Raw genomic sequence first — 25,182 nt, 5'->3', positions numbered from 1 at the left:
TGTATCTCTTTAATGACTTCTTGGTGCAAGATGTCAATATTAAATCCCGAGGTTTACAATTGAAGGATGGTAGCTAAATAACGGTGAACGTTCTCAAAACACTGCTTTTTGCCTCAAGCCCTCGACAAAGTTTTCTTTGAATACAATGACACGGTTTATTGCATGAAGGAGTACATAACTTGTGTACCGTGTACTTCATTTGCACATACTGTGACAATGTCATCATCATTCCAGTCACCATACTCACTAGGCTTAGTCAGCTCAGGAAGTGATGACCACCAGGAAGGGCTGTTATGTTCTGATTAGGAAGTGAACAATAATGAAATATTTTTGTAATTGTATATAGGTGTGGACTGCATTAGCTGTAATGGGTATTTTACAGACTTCTTGTTGAATGAATGTATTATAAAAATGTAAACAAACAGATCATAAAAGATTTTTATTTTAATAATACATTTGAAGTGTATTTGAAATTATGTAATGTAGTCTTACTCATTCTTTATGATGTAATCAGCAGTAAAATAATCTAAAATATAAAAAGCTATACATCCAGGTAAAACAGAGAAAAAGCTCTTAGAAAAATAAAGACTAGGCAAAACTGGCAAGATCATTGGCATTTGAAAAATCTATGAGTAACTTTGAGTAAACACTAGTATACAAAGTGGTACATATACATTCAGGTCAGTGCTGTGGTTCATTCAGGTCCACATGTCTGTTCCACAAGATTATTGGTCCTAATAGCGGTCACTTTAAAACCACTTTAGTTTTTCTTGAAAAGATTTTAGTGCAGTCTAGAACTCCTGAATGGTAATGCAGTATAGCAGGTCATAGGGAGCATCACTTGAAAATGGGGCTGAGGATTGTGGGCATGGTCTCGTTGACCTTCTGCTTGCACAAAGTGTATAGGCCGTCCTTCTTGCTGGTCTTTTTTATGCAGCTGTGATGACAGAAATGTTTGCAAAAGTTTTAGATTCAATCAATGAAGAATAAACCTAAAAAATAATCTGCATGTGCATCTATTTATGTATTCACTATTTGCTGTATACTCACATCTTCTTTAATATCCATAATGAAAGACAGAGGATGATGACTCCAGCAATGGCAATAACAACTAGGCCAACCAGACTGAGATTACTCCATGTTCCATTTATGTACTGACTTTCCTTCTCTTCTGATAGTGGCACTGAGAAAAAAAAAAACATGATCAAAACTTAGTAGTTTTGTAAAAATGCAAACAATTATTTACAACCTAAGAATACTTTCTACTGTCTTCACATCTTAGGACCTTGCTTTGTTAATCCTACATATTTTCAAAAGCTTAAAAGAACACATTAAATCAAGACACAATAACAGTCTTTAAATAATCACAAACTTCAATTTCAGATTTGCTTGATTACTTGAAAACTCCCAAATCAATAAGTCTAACCTGTACACTGTTTTTGGCTCCAGTCACTCCAGAATCCTCCATCAGCGCAGTACATGTTCACCTTTGACCTGACTTGAAAACAAGTTTTCTTACTTTCTGCTTCTCTCCGGGTGTCATAAGATAGGTCCAGATCTAAATTTTCTAGAACCTTCCTTTGCTGAAGGAGAAATAAAGATAACATGAGCTTTGACAGGCTGGATTTCTGTATTTTTTTATTTGGCACACAACCAAAATCAAATTTTGGTTTCATGCCTCATGCCAAGATTCAGAATAAAATGGAATTGAATGGCAGTTGTTCATGTCGACAAGTGTTGATTAAAAATGATTGATGTTACAAAGCAATAAAACCACTTTGAGAGAATTATCAGCAGTGTTCCCCTTTTCTGTTCCTGAAGGCATTTTAGATACATCTGATTCATATTTGCTTATTTGTAGACTATTCTGTAATGTCAATCACCGATGTAAATGTGAGACAGCTAAAATATGTAACAAACACAAACACTTGAAATTTGTGAATTGAACCAAGAATTTTAATCATTAAAATATAGCTGCAAGCAGCAATACCGGGGCCAAGCACAAAGACGACGACAAGACATGCCAACATGTGACAGACCAACTGCGTCAAGGATCAATTGAAGACATTTAAAGATGAATTTAGGCAAAATGGCTTAAATTATAAATACAGAAACTTATAAAATGATTTAATGGTTTATCACTTTCGAACAATAGGTGGCGCAGTTATGAAAGCGATACATTGTGATCAGAGTGAGATGACAATGACACATACGAAATGTGAAGGCATTGCAGAGATAAAGCCTAAACAGTAATTTTGGCAGCATGCCTCAACTTTGATGCTGTGGTATACGAAAATGGTTTTGTCAATCGTCACGCAATCCATAACTTATAGTCGGCACGGTCTGGAGATGATTTGATTCAATTTTGGTGAAAATCAGAAAATCTTAGAGAAGTTCGAAAAAGAAGGTTTTTTTCAAATAAAAATAAAATAAAGATGGCGGACAGGAAGTTTGGCTGAATATGGTTTTCGCGTGTATAGCATTTAAATCACAAAACTGTATTGAATTCAATGGGAATTTCACGTCTTGAACTATTATAGCAGCACCAAGAGGTTCAGTCCCACCATTTTTTAAAAATGTTTTTTATGTGCAAATTTGGTGAAAATATCTCAATTTGCTTGGGGGGTTATAGACATTTATGTGAAAAAAACACGTAAAAAATGACTGCCATGACTTTGAGCTAATTTTAATAGCCCTTACTTTCAATATTTTTGCATTTGGGTTGCAATCTTTTTCAGCGACCTGTTTCCAAACTTCTGATGGTGGTTTCGTCTCGATCGGACTAGCGGTTTTGAAGATATCGGCGAATGTTTTTTAAGCGCTAAATTACTGCGCTGCACAAACCATATGCAGGAGCCTGTCAAGTCTGGTATCGTTGGACTCGGCAACGATTCAGGAACCCAACGAGATAACTCCCGTTAAAATAAGTCAACCACAGTCAGAGTTATGAGCATTTGAACATTTTTACCACTAGGTGGCGGTTTCGAAACTTCGTACTGATGACCCATACCGAGTTTCGCTAAAAATGCGGCCATTTTTAATGACGGAAAATGGCGTCATAGGATGCGATCAAATCGGCATGTGCTCAGGAAGAGGAAAAAAGAATTTTGTTGATAGGCCTTATGGTTCAAAAGTTATTAGCATAAAATTTGTGAAATTTTAGACAGATGGTGGCACTAGAGGGATTGATTTTGAGATCCCAAATTTGCACTGGTGACTTTTCAGACTGTCCTCTATCTGTGTGCCAAATTTCACAACTTTCCCGCAAGCGGTTCTATGGGCTACCATTGACTCCAATGGTGGAAGAAGAATAATGATAATGAATGCTAACCAATGCAATAGGTGCCTCCGCACCATCGGTGCTTGGCCCCTAATAAAGAACGGAAACAGATACAATAGGTGCCACCGCACCTTCGGTGCTTGGCCCCTAATAAAGAACGGAAACAGATACAATAGGTGCCACCGCACCTTCGGTGCTTGGCCTCTAATGACGCTGAGAAGAAAACGAGAATGATTGGAATACCTGCTGTTCTTTGTCATTTGCCATTAGTGTGCTTCTCTCGATCTCATATTCTAAGCAGTGTTCTGGCACCAGACCACTAGGAGGCGACCAATTTAACTTCAACAGTCCATCAATCTCTGAGATGTGCACAGAGGATACCACAGCTGGTTTTACTGCAGAGAGAAAGAAAGAGAGAAGCAACTGAGGAATGTTCTCTAATGCACTTCACTATTGAGTCAGATCAGGTGCTCATGATGTACGTCTCCCTAGTTGGCTAAATGTGCAATAACTACTCATATTGAGGTTTTATTCTGTTATACAAACAGTGTGGATTTACCATGGTTTTGGACCTCAATAGAGAAGTAGGCTGTTCTCAGACTTCCTGCAGGAGAGGATCCATTTACACACATATTAAACTTGGAGAACTCTAAGAGTGATTCTCGAGGTATCCTGCATCCTCTCCGAACCTCAGATAATATGACGTATTCTGGACATTCCTGTGTTTCATCCATTTCCCTGTGCCTGGAAAAACAGATAAACATACACATTCAAAAATGTGGGATATTAATGTAAAACTGATTTGTATGTTTTGTGTGCATGATTAGATATCTTAGAAGATACATTTTTGTGTAGTCCTGGTTGCGGAAGTATTTTTTCGATTCATTTTTCCCATAGGGATTCTAAAAAGCCTTTGTTAAAGATTTATAAGACATGTGCCGAGCCAAGCCAATCAGCTATGAGGTGAATCATAACATAAACTTTGATTTGAAGCAAAAAAAGTTTTTGAAAACTGAACAAAATGACAAGGGTACAAGACTTAACGGTTTTAGTGAGGGAAAGAACTACAATCCCATTGCGAAGAACATAATCGTAATAAAAACGTTTTCAGTTTTTAAATGAAAACGGCGTCATGTAAATGGCCCCTCAGCGTATGACCAGTTATAAATGGTATTTTAGCATCAAATGGAAGAATCTACTGTATTGCAACCTGTTACACAATTTCACGGAAAGAACAAAACGGCTAAGCAGTCCTGTCTTGACCTGTAGTGCAGTGGAATGTGCTTAGATCCGCAAGCTTAATCTATGACCACAACCAAATTAGCTTATGTTGAACTTTGCCGAATTCAAATGAGTGTAAAGCATGGCACTTCATTTCGTCTTCCATGGAACAGATAAGACAACAGAGGCGTTTGCATTAGAACACTGAAGGCTATATTTTCTATCAAATACAAGTAATTCCAAGTAAAAATGACTTGTGTTTCAACCTGTCCTCATCTCTCCCTGCGGCACAGTGCAACAACCCTTACTGCATCTGTGAAACTGGAATATCTTAATCAATGGTTTAATGTAAACAACATTCCCATGGAAGTGCTCACCAGTAATAGAGGTAGTGCTGTGAATTTGGAGGCTGGACAGGTCCTGAATCCCAGGTGCATTCCATGTACTCTTTCCCATAGTAGACGCAATGGAAGTCTCTTATTTTTGACCCTGCCACACCTGGGACAAAACCACAGTTCACAACATGTTTTGGTAAAGAAAAACAATCAAAATAGAAAGCAAGGCCACATCTCAGGTGAATTGCTGGTGACACTGCTGTAAGGCACATGCATATAATATAAAAACAGAATGCCATTTTAAATAAGACACAAAGGCATTTTAATAAACATGAAATTTATTTGCAACAATGAATGCTCCATTCAGATTTTGCACTTTAACAATTGGACAACTGAAATACTCAATTGTGATTTGAATTCACTGATCCCATTTTATTGAATATTATTATATGCTATTATAACAGTATGGATAACTTTTAGAATGACAATTCTGCCAAGAAATGAATAATGAACCATGATTTCCTCAAACTCGATCAATTATCCATTTTTTTTAAACCAATTTCTTAGAAAGACACAAATATAAACAGTGCAACAGCTGTTTCACTCCTCAAAAGCATTTTGTCTTGTAAACAAGACATAATGGATGTTTAGAATAGCTTTTTTTTTTTTTTGCTTGTGCAATAAAGTTTAGATTAAAAAGGCTGCATGGGAACATAGAAGTGGAAAATATTCACATGCATTAGTTTTAGATGGTTACAATTTCATTTAATTATTAATGTTTCAACTATATATTTATTAAGTCTGAAGAATTACACCAACACAAAGAAGCCAACATATAAACATGCTTTGTTGATTATTCCTGTGGAGTCTGTCTGACTGACCTTTTCTATTCCTAGAATTTCTTATTATTGTTTATTTGGAGAATAAAATCAGATACAAAAAAAAAAATGTTTTAAGTTGCGATTGATAAAATGTGCTTTTTTCCGCCAGCAGTTTTTTTGTTTCCGCAGAATTTTTCCAAAGATACATTTAATCCCAAAAATAACAAAAACTGCGACTTTATTCAGCATCGTATTCCCTACCGGTTCTGTTGTCAATCCGTGTTCAGTGACGCTGCTGACGTGTTACCTGGTGCGCCCGAGTTTCGTTTACAGTCTGAGGGAGACGCACGCTGTAAACAAAACAATCTTCAAAAACACCTCTAAGGATTTCGACACAGAGGAAAACTTGCATTTTTTTGCCCAGCCATATTTATTTGAACCTGAATACACGGACACACCAGATATATGTCAGCAGCGGCTTACGTCATCATTTTCACTGCGGACTCGTGAACGCAGAGAGACAACAGAACCGGAAGTGCAGCTCTCGGACTAAATCTAAAATATCTTAAACTGTGTAAAAATGTTCATTTTTGGGTGAACTAACCCTTTAATGAGAGATGATTTTTAACAAAATAACTTTTTTAGAGGTAAAATTATTTTAATAAATTAATGAGTGCATAATTCAAAGAAGCTACAAAGCAATATAAGAATTAGAAGTTTTCAGTTCGATTCCCGGCAAGAACAATAAAGGATGTATGTGGTCTTCGCTCTTGTTCGTTCAGTGAGGTAGAATAGTTTTTAAACCTTTTACCTGTACGTTCAGGTGTGAACACCCTCTCCGTCTCCTCCCCTTGGACCTCTGTCCCATTGGTGCAGGCACACTTTAACACAGTGAGCATTCTCACCATGACTGGTTTCTCAAGGTCAAACTGGGCAGCATAAGTCAGCTTGACTGTTCGGACACTCTGTACAACACAAAAAGAGGGCAGTTTTGAGTTATAAATAATATATTTAAGGATGTTGTGCAACAAATATCTCTCTCCTGAATATATATAGTCCGCAGGGAGAGTGGTAAATTATTTTTGGCTCTGACATAAAGGAGTTTCAGACTGAATTCTCAGGAGTTCAATGGAACACTAAATTATAGCTTACGAAATAGACCTTTTCCAGTTCAATCAACTGCAATTTATGAAATGAGACTTGGTTTTAAAACCAGCCTGGCCCTTATCATTTTTTAGATTAAATCTCTAAATGCAAATTTACAAATTGAGTTTGCTTCCAAAACAAAGTTTTAGTCAATTGTGGGTATTTGGACAGGCCCAATAATTCAGTGAATAACAAGTATAAAAGTTCAGAAAGAATCAGACTTGATTGAAATGGCTGATATATGTCACAATGACGAAATGCTAGAGCAGTTTTCTACAGCATGCCTGAGCACAGCTTTAGTAAAACAGTCACAAAACTATCAGGTTCACACCGTTTTCGCGGAAATGCAACAAAACATAAAACTAAAATCGTTAGAGCGTAAAGTTTTCAAAACATTTTAAAAAGATAAGTGAAGCATGCATGAAGTGTGAAGTGTGAAACACATTTTTGCTGGCAAGGCCCAAGAAGTAAATATTTATTTGTTGAAAAGAAAATAAACGAGTGTGTTCTGCTGATTCTCAAGGATCCTTACCCTCCATCGTTCCTCGTAGGTGTCATAGTATCGGAGTTGATATCGTACAGTGCAATCTGTGAGGTTCTGAAGGCTGGCTGGCCGAGTCCAGTGAATACTGAGGTAACCCAGGAAGCCAGGGTCTGTTATGTCGATATTGGCAGGTGGATCCACTGTGGAAAATGTATACATGTCTATGATGAACAATGTTGTTTCCCTTTTCTAACACTTGGCTTGAAGACAGACTAAGCACCTGAAGCAAACATCTACAGTAGTTGTAATTCTGAACTCAAGACTCGTCAGTCGCATGAGTCAAACTGTTTTGTGTGCATGCCATGAAGAACAGTTGTGAAATCCAGTGAATTCAGCCTATTCATCAGAGATCTGCGACACAAACTCATGCTGAAACTTGAATCGGTCAAGCTATAAAGTTAGGCAATCAAGGAACAGATGTAAAAGGAAACATGAACAATAAAGAAATATTAAATACGTTTACTATTCGCTTCATATTAGTTTACCTACTAAAGCTTTGATAAATGTTATGTTTAAACAAATACTGACTGTCTTGTATTTGATCTGACTCAAGAGAAGAAGCAGAAGTATGCCTATTTGTTTAATCATTTCATTGGAATCAGCCAGGAAACTTACCCGCCTCTCCACAGGCCACGACCTCTGATGTGGAGACGGGGTCCTGAGTCAGCAAAAGCAGAGTAAATGCAGAGAGCCATACAGGAACCTTATTCAGCAGCAACATGTTCTTTATCTGTGTCTAGAGAGGGATAAAGCATCGAACATGTACAGGATTTACTTCTCTTGAGCTTGTTTGAACTACATTGTGCAGTGTTCTTAAAAAGGGAAGAGTTTGAATCACCCACACAATCAGATCTTTTGCTCACGTAGCCTATAAGGTGTGGTCCCTGTGTTTGTTATAGCCAGGTGAGGTCTGCTCAATCATGTCAGCTGGCATCTCAGCCTGTTCTCAAGTAAACGCGTCTCTATTGGACGCATTGTGTTTTATCGTGAAATTTATACGCAAAATTTGTTTTTACGTGCATATGATACGCAGTTTCTTTGCGTGTAATAGGCCTGCACACGCAACCCACACCACTACTCCTACCCAAACGTTTATACACACGCATCCCACACCACTAGGCCTACTTTACCTACCCTAACTAACCGATGCGTATCCTATGCGCGTATAAATTGCACGACAAACACACCACGTGATATAGAGACATTTAAGCCCAATTTATACTTCTGCGTCGACATCCCCGCCAGAGCTACGTCATAGGCTGTGAGTGTGTGTAACGGGCGTACCCTGACGTGCACCTCTCCAAAAATGCAAGATAATCCTCCCACCTTACATACCTAAACCTACCCAACTCCGCCCCCTGATCCCTAAATCCACCTCTAAACCCAACCCTAATCCTACCCATCTCCACACCTTGGATCTTGATCCGACTCCTCCCCGTGGATCTCATGTACTGCATTGAGGTACTGGAGAATGCAACAAGAAGATAATTTTACGCGGACGCAAGCGCTGTGATTGGTCTCCTAGAACCGCTGCCTCGGGTTTCATATGTTCCCTCTGTGTGCATGCATCAATGCGGACAACGACGCAAAAGTTTAAATAAAACCAACTCGTGGTCAGTCTACAGAGTAGGTCCGACGCATAAATCAGCAGTGTGAACCCCTAACAGCTGTTCTGCATCATAGTGTAGGCTAGTTCTCAGCCTTAAATTGAGTTCACACAAAAATGGAAATTTTGTCATCATTTACTCGGCCTCATGTCGTTCCAAACCTGTATGAACCTTTCTTTCTTTATGCAAAACATAAAAGATTTTTGAAAAATGTTGGTAACTGAACAGTTTCGCTGTACATTGACTTTCAATGTCAGAAAATATTTGTTTTTCAAAAAAGTGAAAATTGACACATAATGATTGCAGGTTATTTTTGGGTGAACTCAAAATATATTACATATTCGCAAATATGATTTTATAGAGAAATATATTGTTTTAATAGAAGGGAAAGCAAATTATAAACCATATTAATTCAGTTTATAAATGGAACATGTATATAAAAAAATGGATGTTGATAACATAAAAAAATGTTGATGTTGTTATGTAAACATAAAAATATATTAAAATACGCAAATATTACTATATTACATCAAATATTATATGATAATTGTTTTATATGTTCAAAATGAAAAGATATTCACAATTTTAAACAATAATGATCAGAGAACTAGAGTAAATAATGGTGTCATATGTTCTGTTACTCTTTTATTCTCTGTATAGGAGCTCTGTTTTTTGAAAATATTATATATTAAATAGGCTATAATACATATTTGCCTTATAGGCATAACGTGTTAAAATAAAGGCTGCTGTTTTGATTTGAACTACAGTAAATTTCGATATCTTCACACAAAAAAGTTGATAAAATTCAGATAAATTAGTCCACTTTATAGTTAAACTATATACAGCATATTTAAATAAAGTAGATCTGAAAATGTTGTGAAAAGTGGAAATCAAAATATCCATATACGACAAACAAAAAGCTACTATAGTACAAAATATCACAAGAAATATACTCACTTTCACTGTCCTGTGATAGAAACTTCTGATGGTATGAGATCAAATAGTTGCCTTTGGACTGAATGAAATCATCTCATGGCTCTTAAACGTTGTAGGAACAGCGCTCTCTAGTGTGAGTGACTCATTGTGCGTCTGCGCGCGCGTGTAATAACCCTATGGTAATAACACGGTTATTTACAGACTGTCTCGAATATAGCTGGGGCTTTTTTTCTTGAACGGCATACATGCCACAATTTGTACAGCATTTCAATTGGTACAGGTAAAATTTAATTAAATATTTGTGGTTTTGTCATTTAGTAAACTGGTTGAACAGCTCGTTCGAGGTGAATGATTTGAAACAAAGGATTATTGTTTCAGCTCAGTTCACACAGAGCGTTTGTGTTGTTCTGGCGTTCCGCCGGTGTGTTGTCCTGTAAATCACCCTAGTTAGACTGCCAAGTGTTTGTTTGGGTTTACTCTGTTTATTCAATTTTCCCCATTATGTGCAACAATATGGTCTGTAAAAGGCAGTATATATTTTTTGCAGGGGGATGTTTATGCTGAATATGAACGTTGAGCAGTTTTTGACATTTATTTTCCCAAGTGTAAATGATATATGTGTCCTGTCCTCTGGGCTTTATGCTGATTGAAAACAGCATGCTTGCAAGTTACCACTGATGAGAAATATCAGAAAAATGTGCAAAATAAACATCATCAGATGCACAGTGTAAGCTAGTAAAATATATATAGGCCCACTATTCTATTTAATATGTTAAGGCTGTAAGTTTATTTTATTATGCTAGACCACAAATTCCCTCATTATTATAGACTAATTCATACTAATATATAGGCTAGTGCTTTTAGGAGTACAAATATAGTATCCATAACATGGCTTAAATTCAAGAATACATAGCCTTGCAGTAAAAAAATATTTGCAGTAACAATCTTTCTCAAGATTTTTAAAGCTTCAGTAAATGGGTTCATAACTCATAAATAGCCCTACATGTCTCTCATAATAAATCAAAAACTTTTGCCTATAGAGGTTTTGAATGATTCAAATTATTCTGCTACACTGCGGTTTGACCAAAAAAATTCCCAAACGTGAAAGCTGAATAATAGTGTCTACTAATCTTTGTTCATGAGTGCAATTTGAGAAAACAACACTTCCTTCCTGAACCTGTGCCTTCTCTGTGATTGATTCTCTGGAAGACAGATTTCTTTGGAAAGCTTTCTTTGGAAATGGATTGAATCATTTAGCAGACACAGACAGATGAATGGTCAAATTTATTGCTTGATGTTTACAGTCTGACACTTACAGAGGTCGGTATTTTCTCCCCTGTTATATGAAGAATTGTTCCTGCAGTGAAGGAGAAGCACAAAGCAAAGGTCAAGGATGCAATGAAACACTGTAAAATGTTATTTTATTCCAGGATTTTGACATCTGAAATGTTTCGGGTGTTTTCCTTTTTAAGAAACATCCTAATGTGTTGAAACAGAGATTATGTACAAGAACAATGGTATGATCCAGACATGCAATCCAGTTTTGTCATACAAAAACATCTATACATACAGTATACAACCAGTCTATTTCTTTTGAATCAACACTTCTTTTTACAAACTGAACTGAACATTTTCTCACCATGAATGAGGATCAGAGCTGACGACGAGTGAGATTATTTCAAAGCTTCGTTACAATGGAGATTGTGAAAGGGGACAAAAAATAACATGAGAATGGCTTTCATCAAAACAGCATACTGTCATCCTCCTCACAATCCACAGTGTAAATGTGCACAAAGAATGAGCCGTTTCCCACAATGCAATAAGACTGTCATAAAACCCGTTTCAGCGTTAAATTTTTCAATTTAAGGTCTTATGGCAACGATTATCTCTGCTACAGTTGCGTCATTATTGTAGAATACCGAGCACTCTAGAATATTAATAAAAAAGTAGCATGCAGTAAGCAGTTTATACCTTGTACCAGGCAACCAGTTTCTAGAATCTCGCAAGTGACAGCGTACATGGATGTGTATGAGGCTAAAGGGAAACTCTTAGAAACAACCAAATGTAAAACTGACACTTTAAACTGATCTAACATGGAATTCACAGATCGTATCTAATGGGTGTGAGTCAAATCAAACGTAATAAAAACATATTTTGTTAAGATGAACTGTAGAAAACATTTTAGATTATTGGCAGAGATTGTGTCAAGGACCCTGATGAATTGCTGTCATAAATACATCACCATGCTTTGGATCTGAATCAAAAGCAAGCTGCTATGCTACTGTACATGGACTAGGCCAGGGTAGGGGAGTGAATCATTACACATTTTAGCGCCCAAAACTCGTTTCCCAAGAAAAGTTTCCAACAGCTGCTCCTACTGCCAGGTGAGCATACTGTGAGGTTTTGGAAGGCATACATAATCAGACTCTTCAAAACACCAACAAGTAGGCTAACTTCCAAGATGTGCTAGAAGTAGTTATTCAGACATGACAGCAATAGTAGGCAAAACATAGCTGTAGTTTTCACAAGGAAATATGGCAAATAATCATGTATGGTAAAAGATTGTAAACTAGACCTTCGATATAGATAGACAAGCCTAAAATTGAAGTCACCATGAAATAAAATTCGACAAATGTAATACAGCAGTATTTATTTTTAAAGATTTATCTGTGCGCATCATCCATGTGCACTTCCCCTCCCTCCTGCAGCAACGACTTCGCATCTTTGACGCCCCCAATCAATTCCTAATTGACAAAATCAAGTCCCGCCCTACATTTTTTTCTAGATCGGAAAAGTGTTACAGAAAATGAGTGAGCAGACAAGGCTAAAAAAAGGCAAATGCTCAATGACAGTACATGCCCACTATAAATCCGTTTATACGAGAAAGCAGGCTAAGACACGAAGGTTGGGGTTTACATGCTCTGTATTAGCGGCCATTTTCTTACTTTCATATAAACGTAATGAGAAAGTGGATTATGCAGTCATGAAAACGCATAAGCAGCATTCTTATGTTTTTTTTTCAAACGCCAGACCATGTATCATTGAGAATGAGACGTGATCTGGAAACCACGTTTATTTTCTCGTATTTGAGGCGGTTTACAAATGCCCTGAGCCATATTATTGGGTGCTACGAATGTTTATCAAATGCGCCTGTACATAGCACATAATAGCCAATCGGTTCTATGATACCAGGTGACAATGTGTAGAGCGACAGAAAATTAGACGAGGAAGAAGACGATGGGTCAGAGATTTGGGAAAGGCTGTATCAAAAGGTAACTTTGCGTCCGCTGCCAAGATGGATCCATAGATATAAACAAACTGCTTCGGTGTATTGCATATACGTCGTCATCGTCTTGCTGCTCCCTCCTCGTTCCGTGATTGGTTCCCTATCTCAGACGAAAATTTAGTTCATGGTGTGTCCAGGCTAATAAATACAATCGCGCTGCGGCAAGGCAGCATGGGGAAACCCGGGCTACAAAAACAGCACAATTCAAGTAACATAAAAACTACTCATGCGCAAGTAATGCGATGAAACCGGGCATGTAAATGTGAACGGTTCTTTCTCATCTGACCCTTATTAGCTTACTCACAACAAATGGCTTTCTGATGTGCCTGTAAACGCAGAAATGGCAAGATAGTGACCTCCAAAACCTCCAAATTCCTCAAGACGATTTGAATGTTATTGCTGATTTTTGGGCAATAGTTAATGTTTTTAAGAGGTTGATAAAGAAGTACACAGAATTTAAATAAATAAATAAAACATACAAAAGTACATAAAAGGTAAATAAATAAATTCCTTGATAAAACAAATAAAAATTATTTGTACATACTAAAATGTCTAAACATCTTTAGTTTACGGACGAACTGCAGGACATCAAATGCTTTATTACATTTTCCAGGTAAAGATTCTTCAGATTTGTTTATCTGTGAGAGATTATTTTTTAAATCAATCCTTTAGATGATTGTAAATTAAAATCCATATAATCAAGTGTGTATCAATTATAAATGGACTGTTTCTACTCTGATTATAATTAGGTGTTGCTATAATTAAAACTGGCCTATTTTTAGTGCTGATACCCGCAACAAACACTAAAAATTCTTTTACAATGGAATTCTGTTGTGAATTCCTCACGCAGGCTGTTCACGAGAACTGAAGCAATAATATGAAAAAGAACAAAGATTTGCAAGTATGTAAAAGAACATAAACAAGCCTTTGTCTCGTATGTACATGAACAGTGTCTTCACGTTTCAAACAAAACAGTGCAGGCATGCAGAAAGAAATTAACACTTTCTAATGCACTTCAAATGACTCACCTAAATGCAGTAAATTAACAATTATGACAGCCATGATCCCTTTATGGTAACATCTTTGTCGGTCCTTCCAGGTGTCCTCATTGTCGGTCTGTTTGTGATTACATGCAATTCAACACGTCTCTTCCTTACTTATTTCCTCAGACAGACAGGAAACAACAGACAGAATGTAACGAGATGACTGACGGCTCTTAGTGACTTCATACAGGAGAGAGCTGGAGTGGCACTGAAATAAAACCTTCCCTCTGCTCCAGAATCAGCCAGAAAGCTGCATACTTTTCTCCTGTCCTCACCCATTGTTGGGCTCACCGGTCCAAGAGAAGAGCAACCACGAGAGAAATGAGAAGGAGATACAAAAGAAAGAAGACGGAGGTGTCCAGCATTAAGACGGCACAGCCAGTCGTGGACTAGAAACAGATATTTCCCCCCAGAATTAAATGTGTGGCTTCAACGTACAGTTACCCTCCAATAGGGCACAATATTGGAGCTTTAAAAAGTCTAGTCTCCTCCATAGAGACTTATAAGAGGTAGGGGGAAGCCGGCCTGTTCACCACAGTTGAGTTAGGGTGAAGGGTCATGACCTCCACATGATAGGTCAAAGAACAACACTGAGAGTGAGGATGAGGTGGTAAGGCAGGGTAAAGGGATGCTAAGTGGACGTCCCATGATGCAGCGATGCTACATGGTTGAAAGTTGGTTGGGCTTTGACGATGGAAGATCTAGCAGTGCCTGTACAGTGACACCAACTTTCACCAGACCTCGCTCCTCCAGGATGTGATGTGGCAAACACAACTTGTCCTGTTCATGAACACAAAAGCAAATGTAAGCTTAAATATTGATAAATAACACGGTAAAACAAAAATACAACATATTTTTAAATACTACAACATTATAATGTACACTACTGTTCAAAAGTTTTTTTTTGTCATAAACACAGTAAATACAGCAATATTGTGAAATATTGTGATTTGAAGTAACTGCTTTCTATTTGAATACATTTTAAAATTAAATTTGTTCCTGTGATGTGAAAGCAAAATTTTCAGGAGTCATTACTCCAGTTAAATTTGATGATTTGCTGCTCAAGAAAATGTTATATTATTATCCATGCATGTCAAAAATAGCTGTGCTGCCAAATGTTACTGTGGAAACCATGATATGTTTTTTGTTAAGATTCAGCATTTATTTGAAATGGAAACCTTTACAGTATAAATAGCTTTACGCTCCTTTTTGATAAATGTAATGCGTCCTTGCTGAATAAAAGTATTAATTAAAAAAAAAAACTTACTGACCTTAAGCTTTGTATACTTTGTATTGTATATTCTTAAGCTTTGTATTGTACTTTGTATTGTATTGTCTTAAGCTTTGTATTGTATAACCTTAAATATACAATATATACAGTATTGTATGACATTTTAGATAAACATTCAACTGATTTTTTTTTTTGGCAAGAATGCACAACTTCAACATCTATCAATATCTCTTTAAGTAAAAACTAGAATGTTGTCATTTTAAAATATGTAGAATCAATAAAATATTCAATATCAAATTATATAATAAAACAAATGCAGATATCGGATGAAAACATACCTGTGTCACTCCTAGCTTTTTACAAGCATCCAAAAAATTCTCAACATTCCGCCGACACTTGGCCATGCTCAGCTTTGGCTATTAAAGACACACAAAGACAATGTCCTTTATAAAAACCTTCAGTACTTCTTTAGTACAGCTTCAGAGTAGAGTATCTTGCACTAAACAGATCCACACAACATCAAACAAGTTACCCAGAAATACTCTAAGAAATTGAATTAAAGAAAAGGAGATCCAAGAAAGTCTGAATGAAACATTCAGTGAGACTTACCACCGCAGGGGAGGGAACATGAATACTGGCCACGGAACGAGGACGAATGTGATTGGCCAGATGGCATAAAACAACACCATCCATCAGCGCAGCACCCACATCATCTGGCAACAAAACCTTCAATCTAGACTCAAGGTTCTGAAAAAAAAAAAAAAAACCCCATCAATTTAAATCCAAATAAGAGACCATTATATCATTTGAATGAACCAAGAATCATCGGTAACGCTTCCTTTTACAGTCCAGTTACCCATGTAAATACTATGTACTTATTTTAGTAACTACAATTACTGGGTAAAAACTAGTACTAATCCTGAACCTACCCCTAAACCTACCCCTGTTCCATGTACTTACATTATATTAGCCAGTACTTTCTAGGTAAGTACACTGTAAGTACTGTAATGTAAAAGGAAGCGTTACAGAATCATCCATGTGTTAAACCTCCATCCTCTGTTCAGTCATTCCTGCTATCACATTCGCTCTTCACCACCAAGACATAGCTGAAGAGGTGGAAGCTGGACATGACCGGAAATCATAAGCAAAGACAAGCAAGCATTTCACTTTGTGTGTGTGTGTGTGTGTGTGTGTCATGGGCTGAAAAAGTGTATAAATACACACTACCGTTCAAAAGATTTAGATCGATTCGATTTTTTAATTCTTTTAAAAGATGTCTCTTCTGCTCACCAAGTCTGCATTTATTTGTTCCAAAATACAGCAGAAATATGGTGAAATATGGTTACAATTTACAATAACTGTTTTCTATTTGAATACATTTTAAAGTGTCATGTATTCCTGTGATCAAAACTGTATATTCAGCATCATTACTACAGTCTTCAATGTCACATGATCCTTGAGAAATCATTCTAATATGTTGATTTGATGCTCAAGAATCATTTCGCTCATCAAAATGAACAAATCTTTTTCGATTCATTTCCTTCATTCAACGAACGAAATGACTCGAAAAATGATTTGTTCATTTTGATGAATGAGTTCGAACAGATTAGTCACAAACGCGCATCACAGAACAGAGCAAGGCGAGCATTTGTGCTTATAAAACAAACTTTTTTATTTATTTTTTTAAATGACAGATTGTTTCGCTAGATAAAACCGTTATTCATCATCTGGTGTCGTTTTTTTTTTTTTTTTAAGTGAACAAATCCTTTATGGAGGTCCACAATTCTTTTCCTAATGTCTTGGTTGATTTCTCTTGATTTTCCCATGATGTCAAAGAAAGAGGCTCTGTGTTTGAGGTGTGCCTTTATATGTATCCACAGGTGTGCCACCAATTAACTCAAATGGAATCAATTAACCTATCAGAAGCTTCTTAAGCTCAGACACAATAAACTTAAAATAAGTTTAATATAAAATAAACTTAAAGACACAATAAACTTAGTGTATGTATACTTCTGACTTTGTTGAAAGTGATGAAAAACACAAAAAATGATCCCTCGCTCGATTCTGAGATTTAACAAATGCAAAAAATATGTTAATATTTATTGATCTAAAAGAGAAAAAGTACTGAAGTGTATGTAAATATCTGGTTTCAACTGTATATCCTAGTATAAAGTAATAGTAAACCCTACACAATAAGGGACCAAACTGCTCTAAAGGGGCAATGACTCAAATAGCGAACCCCATATACTTAAGACAACTGATGTTTGTTTTTATGTGTCGCTTGGACAAGTCAGTGAACCAAATAATTGAAGCCCTAGTCAGTCCTCTCGAAGGCTGTACACTTCTACACTTCAATCTAGATAGACTTCTAGGTTAAGACGACATTGGTGCAATAGCCTGTATATCCTATAGGGTAATATGTACATTTTTTATGTATGTATTTATGTATGTATGCGTTATATGGAACTGTATCTGGAATAAAGCTTTATTATTATTATTATACAGCTCTTCAACACTTCATCTTCATCCCTTTCCTAAGAACTGAATAAGAAACATTTGTTCACACCTGTCTAATTACATGGTATGTATTACTGCCTGAAAGAGCGTCCCTTTTTTACATCATGACCTGACAAGTACAGTTAACAATACTGATGAGAGCACCAGAGACAAGTAGAAACATAAAGCAGATAGAAGACTGTCCAAAGAACTGTCCAATTAACAAAGCAAGAAATAACTGTAATGACAAGTGGATTTTAAAAACACTGACAATAAATTTAAAAAGATTTTTTACCTAAATAAACCTCTAGGCTAAAATTAAAAACAGAGCATGTTTTTGAGTCTGTTTAACTTGGCTTACCAAGAGATATGAATCAAGTATTTTTGATTATCTTTTTTAACTTTGTAAAATATGACAGAGGAATATTATAGGGGAATTCTGACCTGCCGGAGGAGTCCGATCTGCTCCATCTCCTCCCTGAGGTGCTCCATCTTTCTCCTCATGGTAAAGCTTGGGTCTGTGGAGCTTAAGTCTTGACGATTTCCACGGGAGAAGGCTGAGTAGTAAATGCAGTCATTATCATCATGTTTCTTTTCATTTCCATTAACAATTAACCTGTCTGATCTTTGAGTCTGGTAAATCTTTAAGTCTGCACACTGTGTAAACCTGGTCATTCAGTGTCTCCTGTCTGTTCATTAGCATTAGCTTATAACAGGGGAAGTTTAATTCATATTTGTGATGCGATCTGGGAAAACCCGTCAGATGTCGCGCTGGTACGTTTTCAGTAAGGTCTAAATATAGATTGAATGTCACTTTTCACAGGTTGTATTTTGAGTTTGTAAGCTTTCGAATGGTACCTAATCTATGTTGATTACTAAAATATCTGATATGTAAAAAGGCAATAAAAAAGGGAGCACCAGTCGTCCCGCTAGCAGGACGTGACCGTTAATTAAACCTGTTTTTCTCACAATAGCGATCAGCCGACTTCAGATAACCATAACTTTTGTTAGAGAAATGATAAAAGAAATAAAAACAGATTTGGAAAGGGCTTGAACCCAGTTTTCATATGGCATCAAAACCTGTAATATGTCAAATTTCACCATGTGGTGGGTTTTCCCAGATCGCATCACATTTTTATACAAATTCTGTTGCAGTCCTGGTTTAAACAAATAAATCTGCTTTAAAACACTTTGATGTGGAATAAAAAAACATAAATGACCTCAGATATAGACTCGGATATACGGTTTCAAATGGTTTTCAGCTGTTTCAGCTGAATTTTTGTTCAAGCCAGACAGTTATTTACTGGATGAAATTACATTACATTACATGGCCATTAAAAGGCTTAAACAACCACACTTAATTTCTCCATATTTCAACAGTACTTGGTAAGCACATTTTTCATTGCTAGAGTATGAGGCCTAATTTACATGAACAAAAAATATAGAGAAGCATGTTTTGATTTGTTTCGTTGATGTCTATATGCTGTAGGGCTGCACGTTTGATCGAATTTTATATCACAATCACGATTTTGGCTTCCCATGATCAAATTAGTGTGATCGAGTGATATTTAAAATGCGTCATTGAATGGACCTCCTCCTCTCACTGCTGATGCTGATGACTGTTTGAAATGATCCCGATGCCAATAATTGTAATGTAGCGAGGAGTTTAACAACTGCTGGAACGGAATGTGAACGCTGATTTCTTCCTGTAAATGTAATATTGCATAGCTGCTTAATCTGTAACGCTTAATGATTTAGTTTTCACTCAACTGAATTACCGAATTACTGCTGCCATTTCACCAGGAGGCATATGCCAGGAAATTTGCTTCCTAACTTAATTACACCTGCTTTTAAAGGGCGAAGAATTTCAGTGCAAAATAGAGGCGTGCTTTCACCTGCTTTTTCTGTACATAACGCAGAATATAATTAGGTGCAGTTTACGCTTCCCCTCCCATCTCTTTATGTGACACTCCCATTTTCCCCTTGACCATACCATGAATGCTTATACATGACACGAAAATCACATTTTGCCATTTTCAGTTCCCGCAACAGGCAGTCTGCGCTTTCATCTCGGTGCTTCCCATTCGTACATAACTCACCATGATTTAATGCGCATATTGCGAAACAAATACTGAAGTGGGCACAAAAACGTTAGTACATCTGGTCCCAAGTGTCCAAGAAAGTGCAGAGTGTCTGCGTGCGAGCGAGAGTGTTTGCGTGCAAGCGACAGCACGTGGGAGAGACCGAGTGTGAGCATTAGTAAATTGCATAACTAAATTGGTAAATAATACATAGTAATTTATAATCACTATAAGAGGCATCAAAGTTCGATTATTCCATCCATCCATCTTCTTTTCCGCTTATCTGGGGCTGGGTCGTGGGGGCAGCACGCCACTAGCCACCTCAGCTGACCCCTCTCGATGTGGAGGAGCAGCGTCTCTACTCTGAGCTCCTCCCGAGTGGCCGAGCTTCTCACCCTATCTCTAAGGTATCGCCCAGCCACCCTGCGGAGAAAGCTCATTTCGGCCGCCTGTATCCGGGATTTTGTCCTTTCGGTCATGACCCAAAGCTCATGACCATAGGTGAGAGTAGGAACATAGATTGACCGGTAAATCGAGAGCTTTGCCTTGCGGCTCAGCTCCTTCTTCACCACAACAGACCGGAAGCTGCACTGATCCGTCCGTCAATCTCCCGTTCCATCCTTCCCTCACTCGTGAACAAAACCCCAAGATACTTAAACTCCTCCACTTGAGGAAGGATCTCTCCACCAACCTGAAGTGAGCAAACCATTTTTTTCCGACTGAGGCCCATGGCCTTGGATTTGCATCCCAGCCGCTTCACACTCGGCTGCAAACCGTCCCAGTGCCTGCTGAAGGTCCTGGTGTGAAGAGTCCAACACGACAAAATCATCCGCAAAAAGCAGAGACAAAATTGCGTGGTCCCCAAACCTGACACTCTCCGGCCCCTGGCTGTGCCTAGAAATTCTGTCCGGAATTTGGTTGTGACAGTAGACCGCAAGGATACATATTTCCACATCCAGGTCATACGACGACACAGGATGTTCCTCAAGTTTGCTTTTGGAGAAAGGGTGTACCAATACAGGGTGCTCCCCTTTGGCCTTGCTCTAGCACAGAGGACGTTCACAAAGTGTATGGATGCTTCTCTGGCCCCGTTGAATCTCCAGGGCATCTGAATTTTCAATTACCAAGACGATTGTCTCATTTTAGCATGCGTGTCACCTCTTCCTGTGGTCCCAGAACAAGTTCCTCTCTTTGAGGGCAGTTCAGTGTTCTAGGGATTCTAAACCTCACAGCAGATTTCCTGTCGAGGCAGAAGCTCAGGTCAGAGAAATGTATGTTGAACCGCCAGACGGTGGCCCTGATCTGAGAGGTGTTCGGGAAAGCGGAAGTGGACCTCTTTGCATCTCAGGAGTCGTCCCAATGCCCACTCTGGTTCTCCCCATAGACAGTAAAAGAAATGGACACAGCGACCCCATTGATTTCAACGGAGAGGGTTGAAGCTCAACATGGCCACTTCCTGATAGCCAAGCGTTCTGCGCAGGCTCAAACTGAGCTTGACGACGTAGAAGTCACATGAGCAAACTGACTGACATTTGTAAATCTTTGAGTAGCTGCGTCAAGACAAATTTTAATCGTGCACAGAGACGGCGAAGCGCGACCTGGAGCAACTTTTGGTAAGTACTCCGATTAATTATTTTATCATTTTTCTTCTATCTATGCCATGGGCTGACTTTAGACAGTAAAAGATTGCCTGCGAGGCTGTGCAAGCTTCTCCTCCTGTCTATACGGTAACTTCTCTACTGTGCGACGGACAGTCGAGTGGGTTATGATGCAATTTTTAGCCTATTTTTACAAGAACGACTTCTACGTGGCCATAACGTAACATACAAAGTAATGGAGCCTTTTATACATTGTCGTGTTTCTTTAGAAATAAATAATGGATAAATGGAGTCTTTGGACGCATCAGATGTAAAGTTATTCGCTGTCAAAGTGACGCCAAAATGAATGGGAGTCAATGGGATGCTAACAGCAGGTGATAGCCCGCTACAATGGCGGCCCCCGGAGGCAGCTTCGACTTCCGGCTGATGGATTACCCCCTTGGTTCTCCCTGAGTCAGTGAATTCGCTCACCTGTGACTGATGCAGAAGCTCTATGCCTTCCCCGCCCATCAAGTTGATCGAGGCGGTTCTGTTCAGAGTGAGGGAGAGCAGAGGCACCTCCTTATAGCCCCATTCGGTCCGTCTCAACCGGGATTTTCGAAGCTCATTCCTCTGCTGGAATCCCGGTCAGGGAGGATCTACTTTCCCAAGTCCAGGGCAGGATATGGCATCCTCGCCCCGACATTTGGAAGTTGGACATTTGGCCCATCAGAGGCCGGTAGCTTTAAGCTTTGGTCTCCCAATTGATGTTCAAGAAACCGTCGCAAGTGCGAAAGCCCCTTCTACAAGGAGGCTGTATTCCTCCAAGTGGAGGGTGTTTGAGTCATGGTGCTCAGCACATGCTAAGAACCCAGTTAGCTGCCCAGTTGGCTCAGTGTTGGAATTTCTGCAAGAAACGTTTGCTTCTGGAGCAGCCACTACCACTCTCAGAGTATATGTCGCGGCTATTTCCGCTCATAGAGATTCGGGCGAGATTCCCCTGGATAAACTTACACATTCCACTAGAAGTGTGACTTCCTCTTCAGCTCTTTTTAGAGGGGTCCTAAAAGTTTGCTCAATTGCCATTGTTTTCTGTGAGACAGGAAGCACAGGCCTTCCTTGTGCATTCCACTGAATTCAAAAGTCATGAAAAAAGCCTTGGTATAACTAAAGTTCAAGACAAAAGTTCAAGACGATATCTTTCCAAAGAAATGCTGTTCTTGAGCTCTAAATTTCCATTAAACAAAGGTATTTTTGAAATGAAAGAGAGAATGCAGTCTCTAAATAAGATATCTGTGGGAAAACCACTGTTAATGTAGTAAAGAGCTTTAAAGACGATTTCAGACATGATGCTTGTGTATTTACTGGAAACTGTTTTAAATAGGAAAATATCATTTTTTTAGTCTAACACCTACATTTTTCATTTCTTACTTGCGCTGAAAAGCAAATGCTAGCAAACATTGGCAATATCATCACCAAGATTAAAAACAAAAAGACAAAACAAGATAGCAATCAGATCTGAAAAGACAATGTTTACTGTACACCACTTCAGGTGGTGGTTTGTGACGCATCACATCCTGAAAGCTCAACAACACAGTTATGATAAATAAACTGCAGTGCAATAAACCGCAATAATCTGTTGCAGTTAATGACGTGAACTCTGTGAGCTATCTGATCAGTAAAAATGCGTTAAGTAATATGTGTAAATAGGCCCAAAGATTTACCTGATCTTGGTTTCAGGCCAAAGACAGTGAGAGTTGTGGTGAACTCATTAGACCGCATTCCCTCCTGTAAAAACACAGGCATTGTCACACTGGAAAAAACTGTAAACACGGCAAACATTCCTGAAACAATCCTGAATTATGACATGGATTCAGTTTCTGCTGACAGAGATGGTTGGTTTTACATGTTTTACACAGAAGTTTCCTACCTCCATGAACTTTGTGAATGTTAAATTGTACTTTTACAGAGTCAGACTGTCACATGTCTGTCCTGTCTTTGTTATGCACATGAGTTTTGTTATGTTGAGCCATGTGCTCTTGTCGTTGTCTGATCCCTCCCCTTGTTATCTGATCATTGGTTTAATTGTCCCACCTGTTATCCTCGTTTACCTCATTGTTGCCTGCCTATTTAGCCTTCCTGTGTTTGCTGTCCTGTGCTCGTTCGTTGTTAATGGTATGGTTATGTTGTGTACCTGCCACGTCATGTCTTTGGATTTAGTTTTGAGACCTGGATTTCTTTTGTTTGGTTTGTTTGATTTATGTTTCACTTAATTAAAAGCTTTAAATCTACTCTGGATTTGAGTCCTCACTCCACTCTACACAACCCGAACCGTGACACAGACAGGGTTACAAAACCAAGGTTTCCAATGAATTTCCAATAAACTTTACTGACTGCACTGACAAAAGAGCAAAGTTGTAACTGATGAAATATTATGAAAAGCTGAGCATAACTAGAGAAATAAACATATATAGACCCTAATAATCTGATCGTAATCAAACTATAAGCAGAGTCGTAATAAGAAAAAGTTACATGACACCCACGGAATGTATTGGCCAAATTCGATTAAAATTTCATTCAGATTGTAAGGAGTGGTGTAAACTTTTTCTAATAAAATTTTTTTAATCCGAACGAGAGGACATGTAAACAAACATTTGATCGGATTGAAAACCGAATCTTGAAAGTACTGCGCATGTGCAATGATGTAGAGATGGTGTAATGTCGTATGACGTGTGGAACGAGCTAGTGTTGTTGAATGAAGTTTCAATTGACTGTCATGCCATTCTCAAATTATCCTTCTGCTCATCATCTTTGAAGTGGAGCAGGATAACCTCCCACCAGTCCTTGTTTTAGACTCTCATTCACAGAGGCCTTGTTTTTGGCACGGGAAGAGGCGTTCTGTTTGATAAATATAAGCAGCATGGCACAAAGCCTCTATAGAGGAATATTAAATAATGCAGAAGAATAGTTTGCCCATGTAGCGGGAAAATCCGTATATTTGTGCATTGTACGTATGTAAATATAATCTATTCCGATTTGAAGCTTGTGACATAAACGTGCACATCAACCCAATCACTTTATTTAGCGTTCATGTAAACACTACGTTCGGATTCATCAATCAGAATGAATTCATTCTGATTGAAACAAAAGAGCTCCATGTAAAAGTAGCTATTTATTACTATATTTATTTCTGTGGTGGATATATATATTCTATGGGATCACAACTATGGGCATTGGGTGCATAGAGTGAATTTCTATAACATTTCCATTACTTTACCAAGCCTAAATATCACAATTATAGAAATTCCCTGATATTTCCAGGTTTTTCATGACTGTGGAAACCCAATAAAACAGTGACACTCAAGCAGAGAAATCCAGACAGTCACACATACAAAGTCTCACCTCACAATCATTGTCGTTGCCACTTGAGTTTCTTCGAGCACTTTGACACTTGTACTGAAATGAGAAACACAGGGAACCAGAAGATCAGATCTGTGACAGATTTTTTTTTTCAGCCTTTAACATCAAAAATGCAGTAAATGGTCTAGTCTGAAATAAGGGATTTACTGCCCCAGACA

General features: G+C 38.0%; 2 protein-coding genes across 7 annotated transcripts in view; both read right to left on the bottom strand.

Annotated features, from left to right (window-relative positions):
- Positions 1 to 424: 424 nt before the first annotated feature.
- Positions 425 to 10,001, bottom strand: il13ra2 (interleukin 13 receptor, alpha 2). Of its 3 annotated transcripts, none has more exons than XM_039650166.2 (10): positions 9,912 to 10,001; positions 7,963 to 8,083; positions 7,336 to 7,487; positions 6,469 to 6,622; positions 4,879 to 4,999; positions 3,840 to 4,024; positions 3,524 to 3,675; positions 1,427 to 1,583; positions 1,051 to 1,171; positions 425 to 937 (listed from the first exon to the last, which is right to left on the bottom strand). In XM_039650166.2, the coding sequence occupies exons 2-10, from the start codon at positions 8,066 to 8,068 to the stop codon at positions 838 to 840; spliced, it is 1,248 nt and encodes a 415-aa protein (XP_039506100.2). In that variant the 5' UTR covers positions 8,069 to 8,083; positions 9,912 to 10,001; the 3' UTR covers positions 425 to 837. The 3 variants fall into 3 exon arrangements, with proteins under 3 accessions (XP_039506100.2, XP_039506098.2, XP_039506099.2); XM_039650164.2 differs by having other exon boundaries at positions 638 to 937; positions 1,051 to 1,183; XM_039650165.2 differs by lacking the exon at positions 9,912 to 10,001 and adding an exon at positions 8,190 to 8,648 and having other exon boundaries at positions 638 to 937; positions 1,051 to 1,183.
- Positions 10,002 to 11,157: 1,156 nt separating this feature from the next.
- The window catches only part of lrch2 (leucine-rich repeats and calponin homology (CH) domain containing 2), a 61,550-nt gene continuing 47,525 nt past the window's right edge, over positions 11,158 to 25,182 (bottom strand). For all 4 annotated transcript variants that reach the window (XM_039649998.2, XM_039649999.2, XM_039650000.2 and 1 more), the window contains 6 exons: positions 25,007 to 25,060; positions 23,329 to 23,392; positions 18,391 to 18,503; positions 16,060 to 16,197; positions 15,789 to 15,866; positions 11,158 to 14,999 (listed from right to left, as the gene is read on the bottom strand). In XM_039649998.2, the coding sequence (XP_039505932.2) occupies positions 14,880 to 14,999; positions 15,789 to 15,866; positions 16,060 to 16,197; positions 18,391 to 18,503; positions 23,329 to 23,392; positions 25,007 to 25,060 (567 nt within the window). In that variant the 3' untranslated portion in view covers positions 11,158 to 14,879. The remainder of the gene's footprint in view (positions 15,000 to 15,788; positions 15,867 to 16,059; positions 16,198 to 18,390; positions 18,504 to 23,328; positions 23,393 to 25,006; positions 25,061 to 25,182) is intronic.

This window comes from Pimephales promelas, chromosome 4 (genome assembly GCF_988280905.1).
Source record: "Pimephales promelas chromosome 4, fPimPro1.hap1.1, whole genome shotgun sequence".
NCBI classification, from domain to species: Eukaryota; Metazoa; Chordata; class Actinopteri; order Cypriniformes; family Leuciscidae; genus Pimephales; species Pimephales promelas.
The sequence above is the reverse complement of the archived record's forward strand: the minus strand, read 5'-3'. Positions and strand labels throughout refer to the sequence as shown.

Excerpts from the sequence above, each read along its gene's own strand:
- il13ra2 (XM_039650164.2), bottom strand. The coding sequence starts at position 8,068 with ATGTTGCTGCTGAATAAGGTTCCTGTATGGCTCTCTGCATTTACTCTG. Across the intron at positions 4,025-4,878 it reads CAGCACTACCTCTATTACTG|GCACAGGGAAATGGATGAAA; the intron begins GTGAGCACTTCC and ends CTGTTTTTCCAG. Across the intron at positions 938-1,050 it reads TTATGGATATTAAAGAAGAT|CTGCATAAAAAAGACCAGCA; the intron begins GTGAGTATACAG and ends CTGTCATCACAG.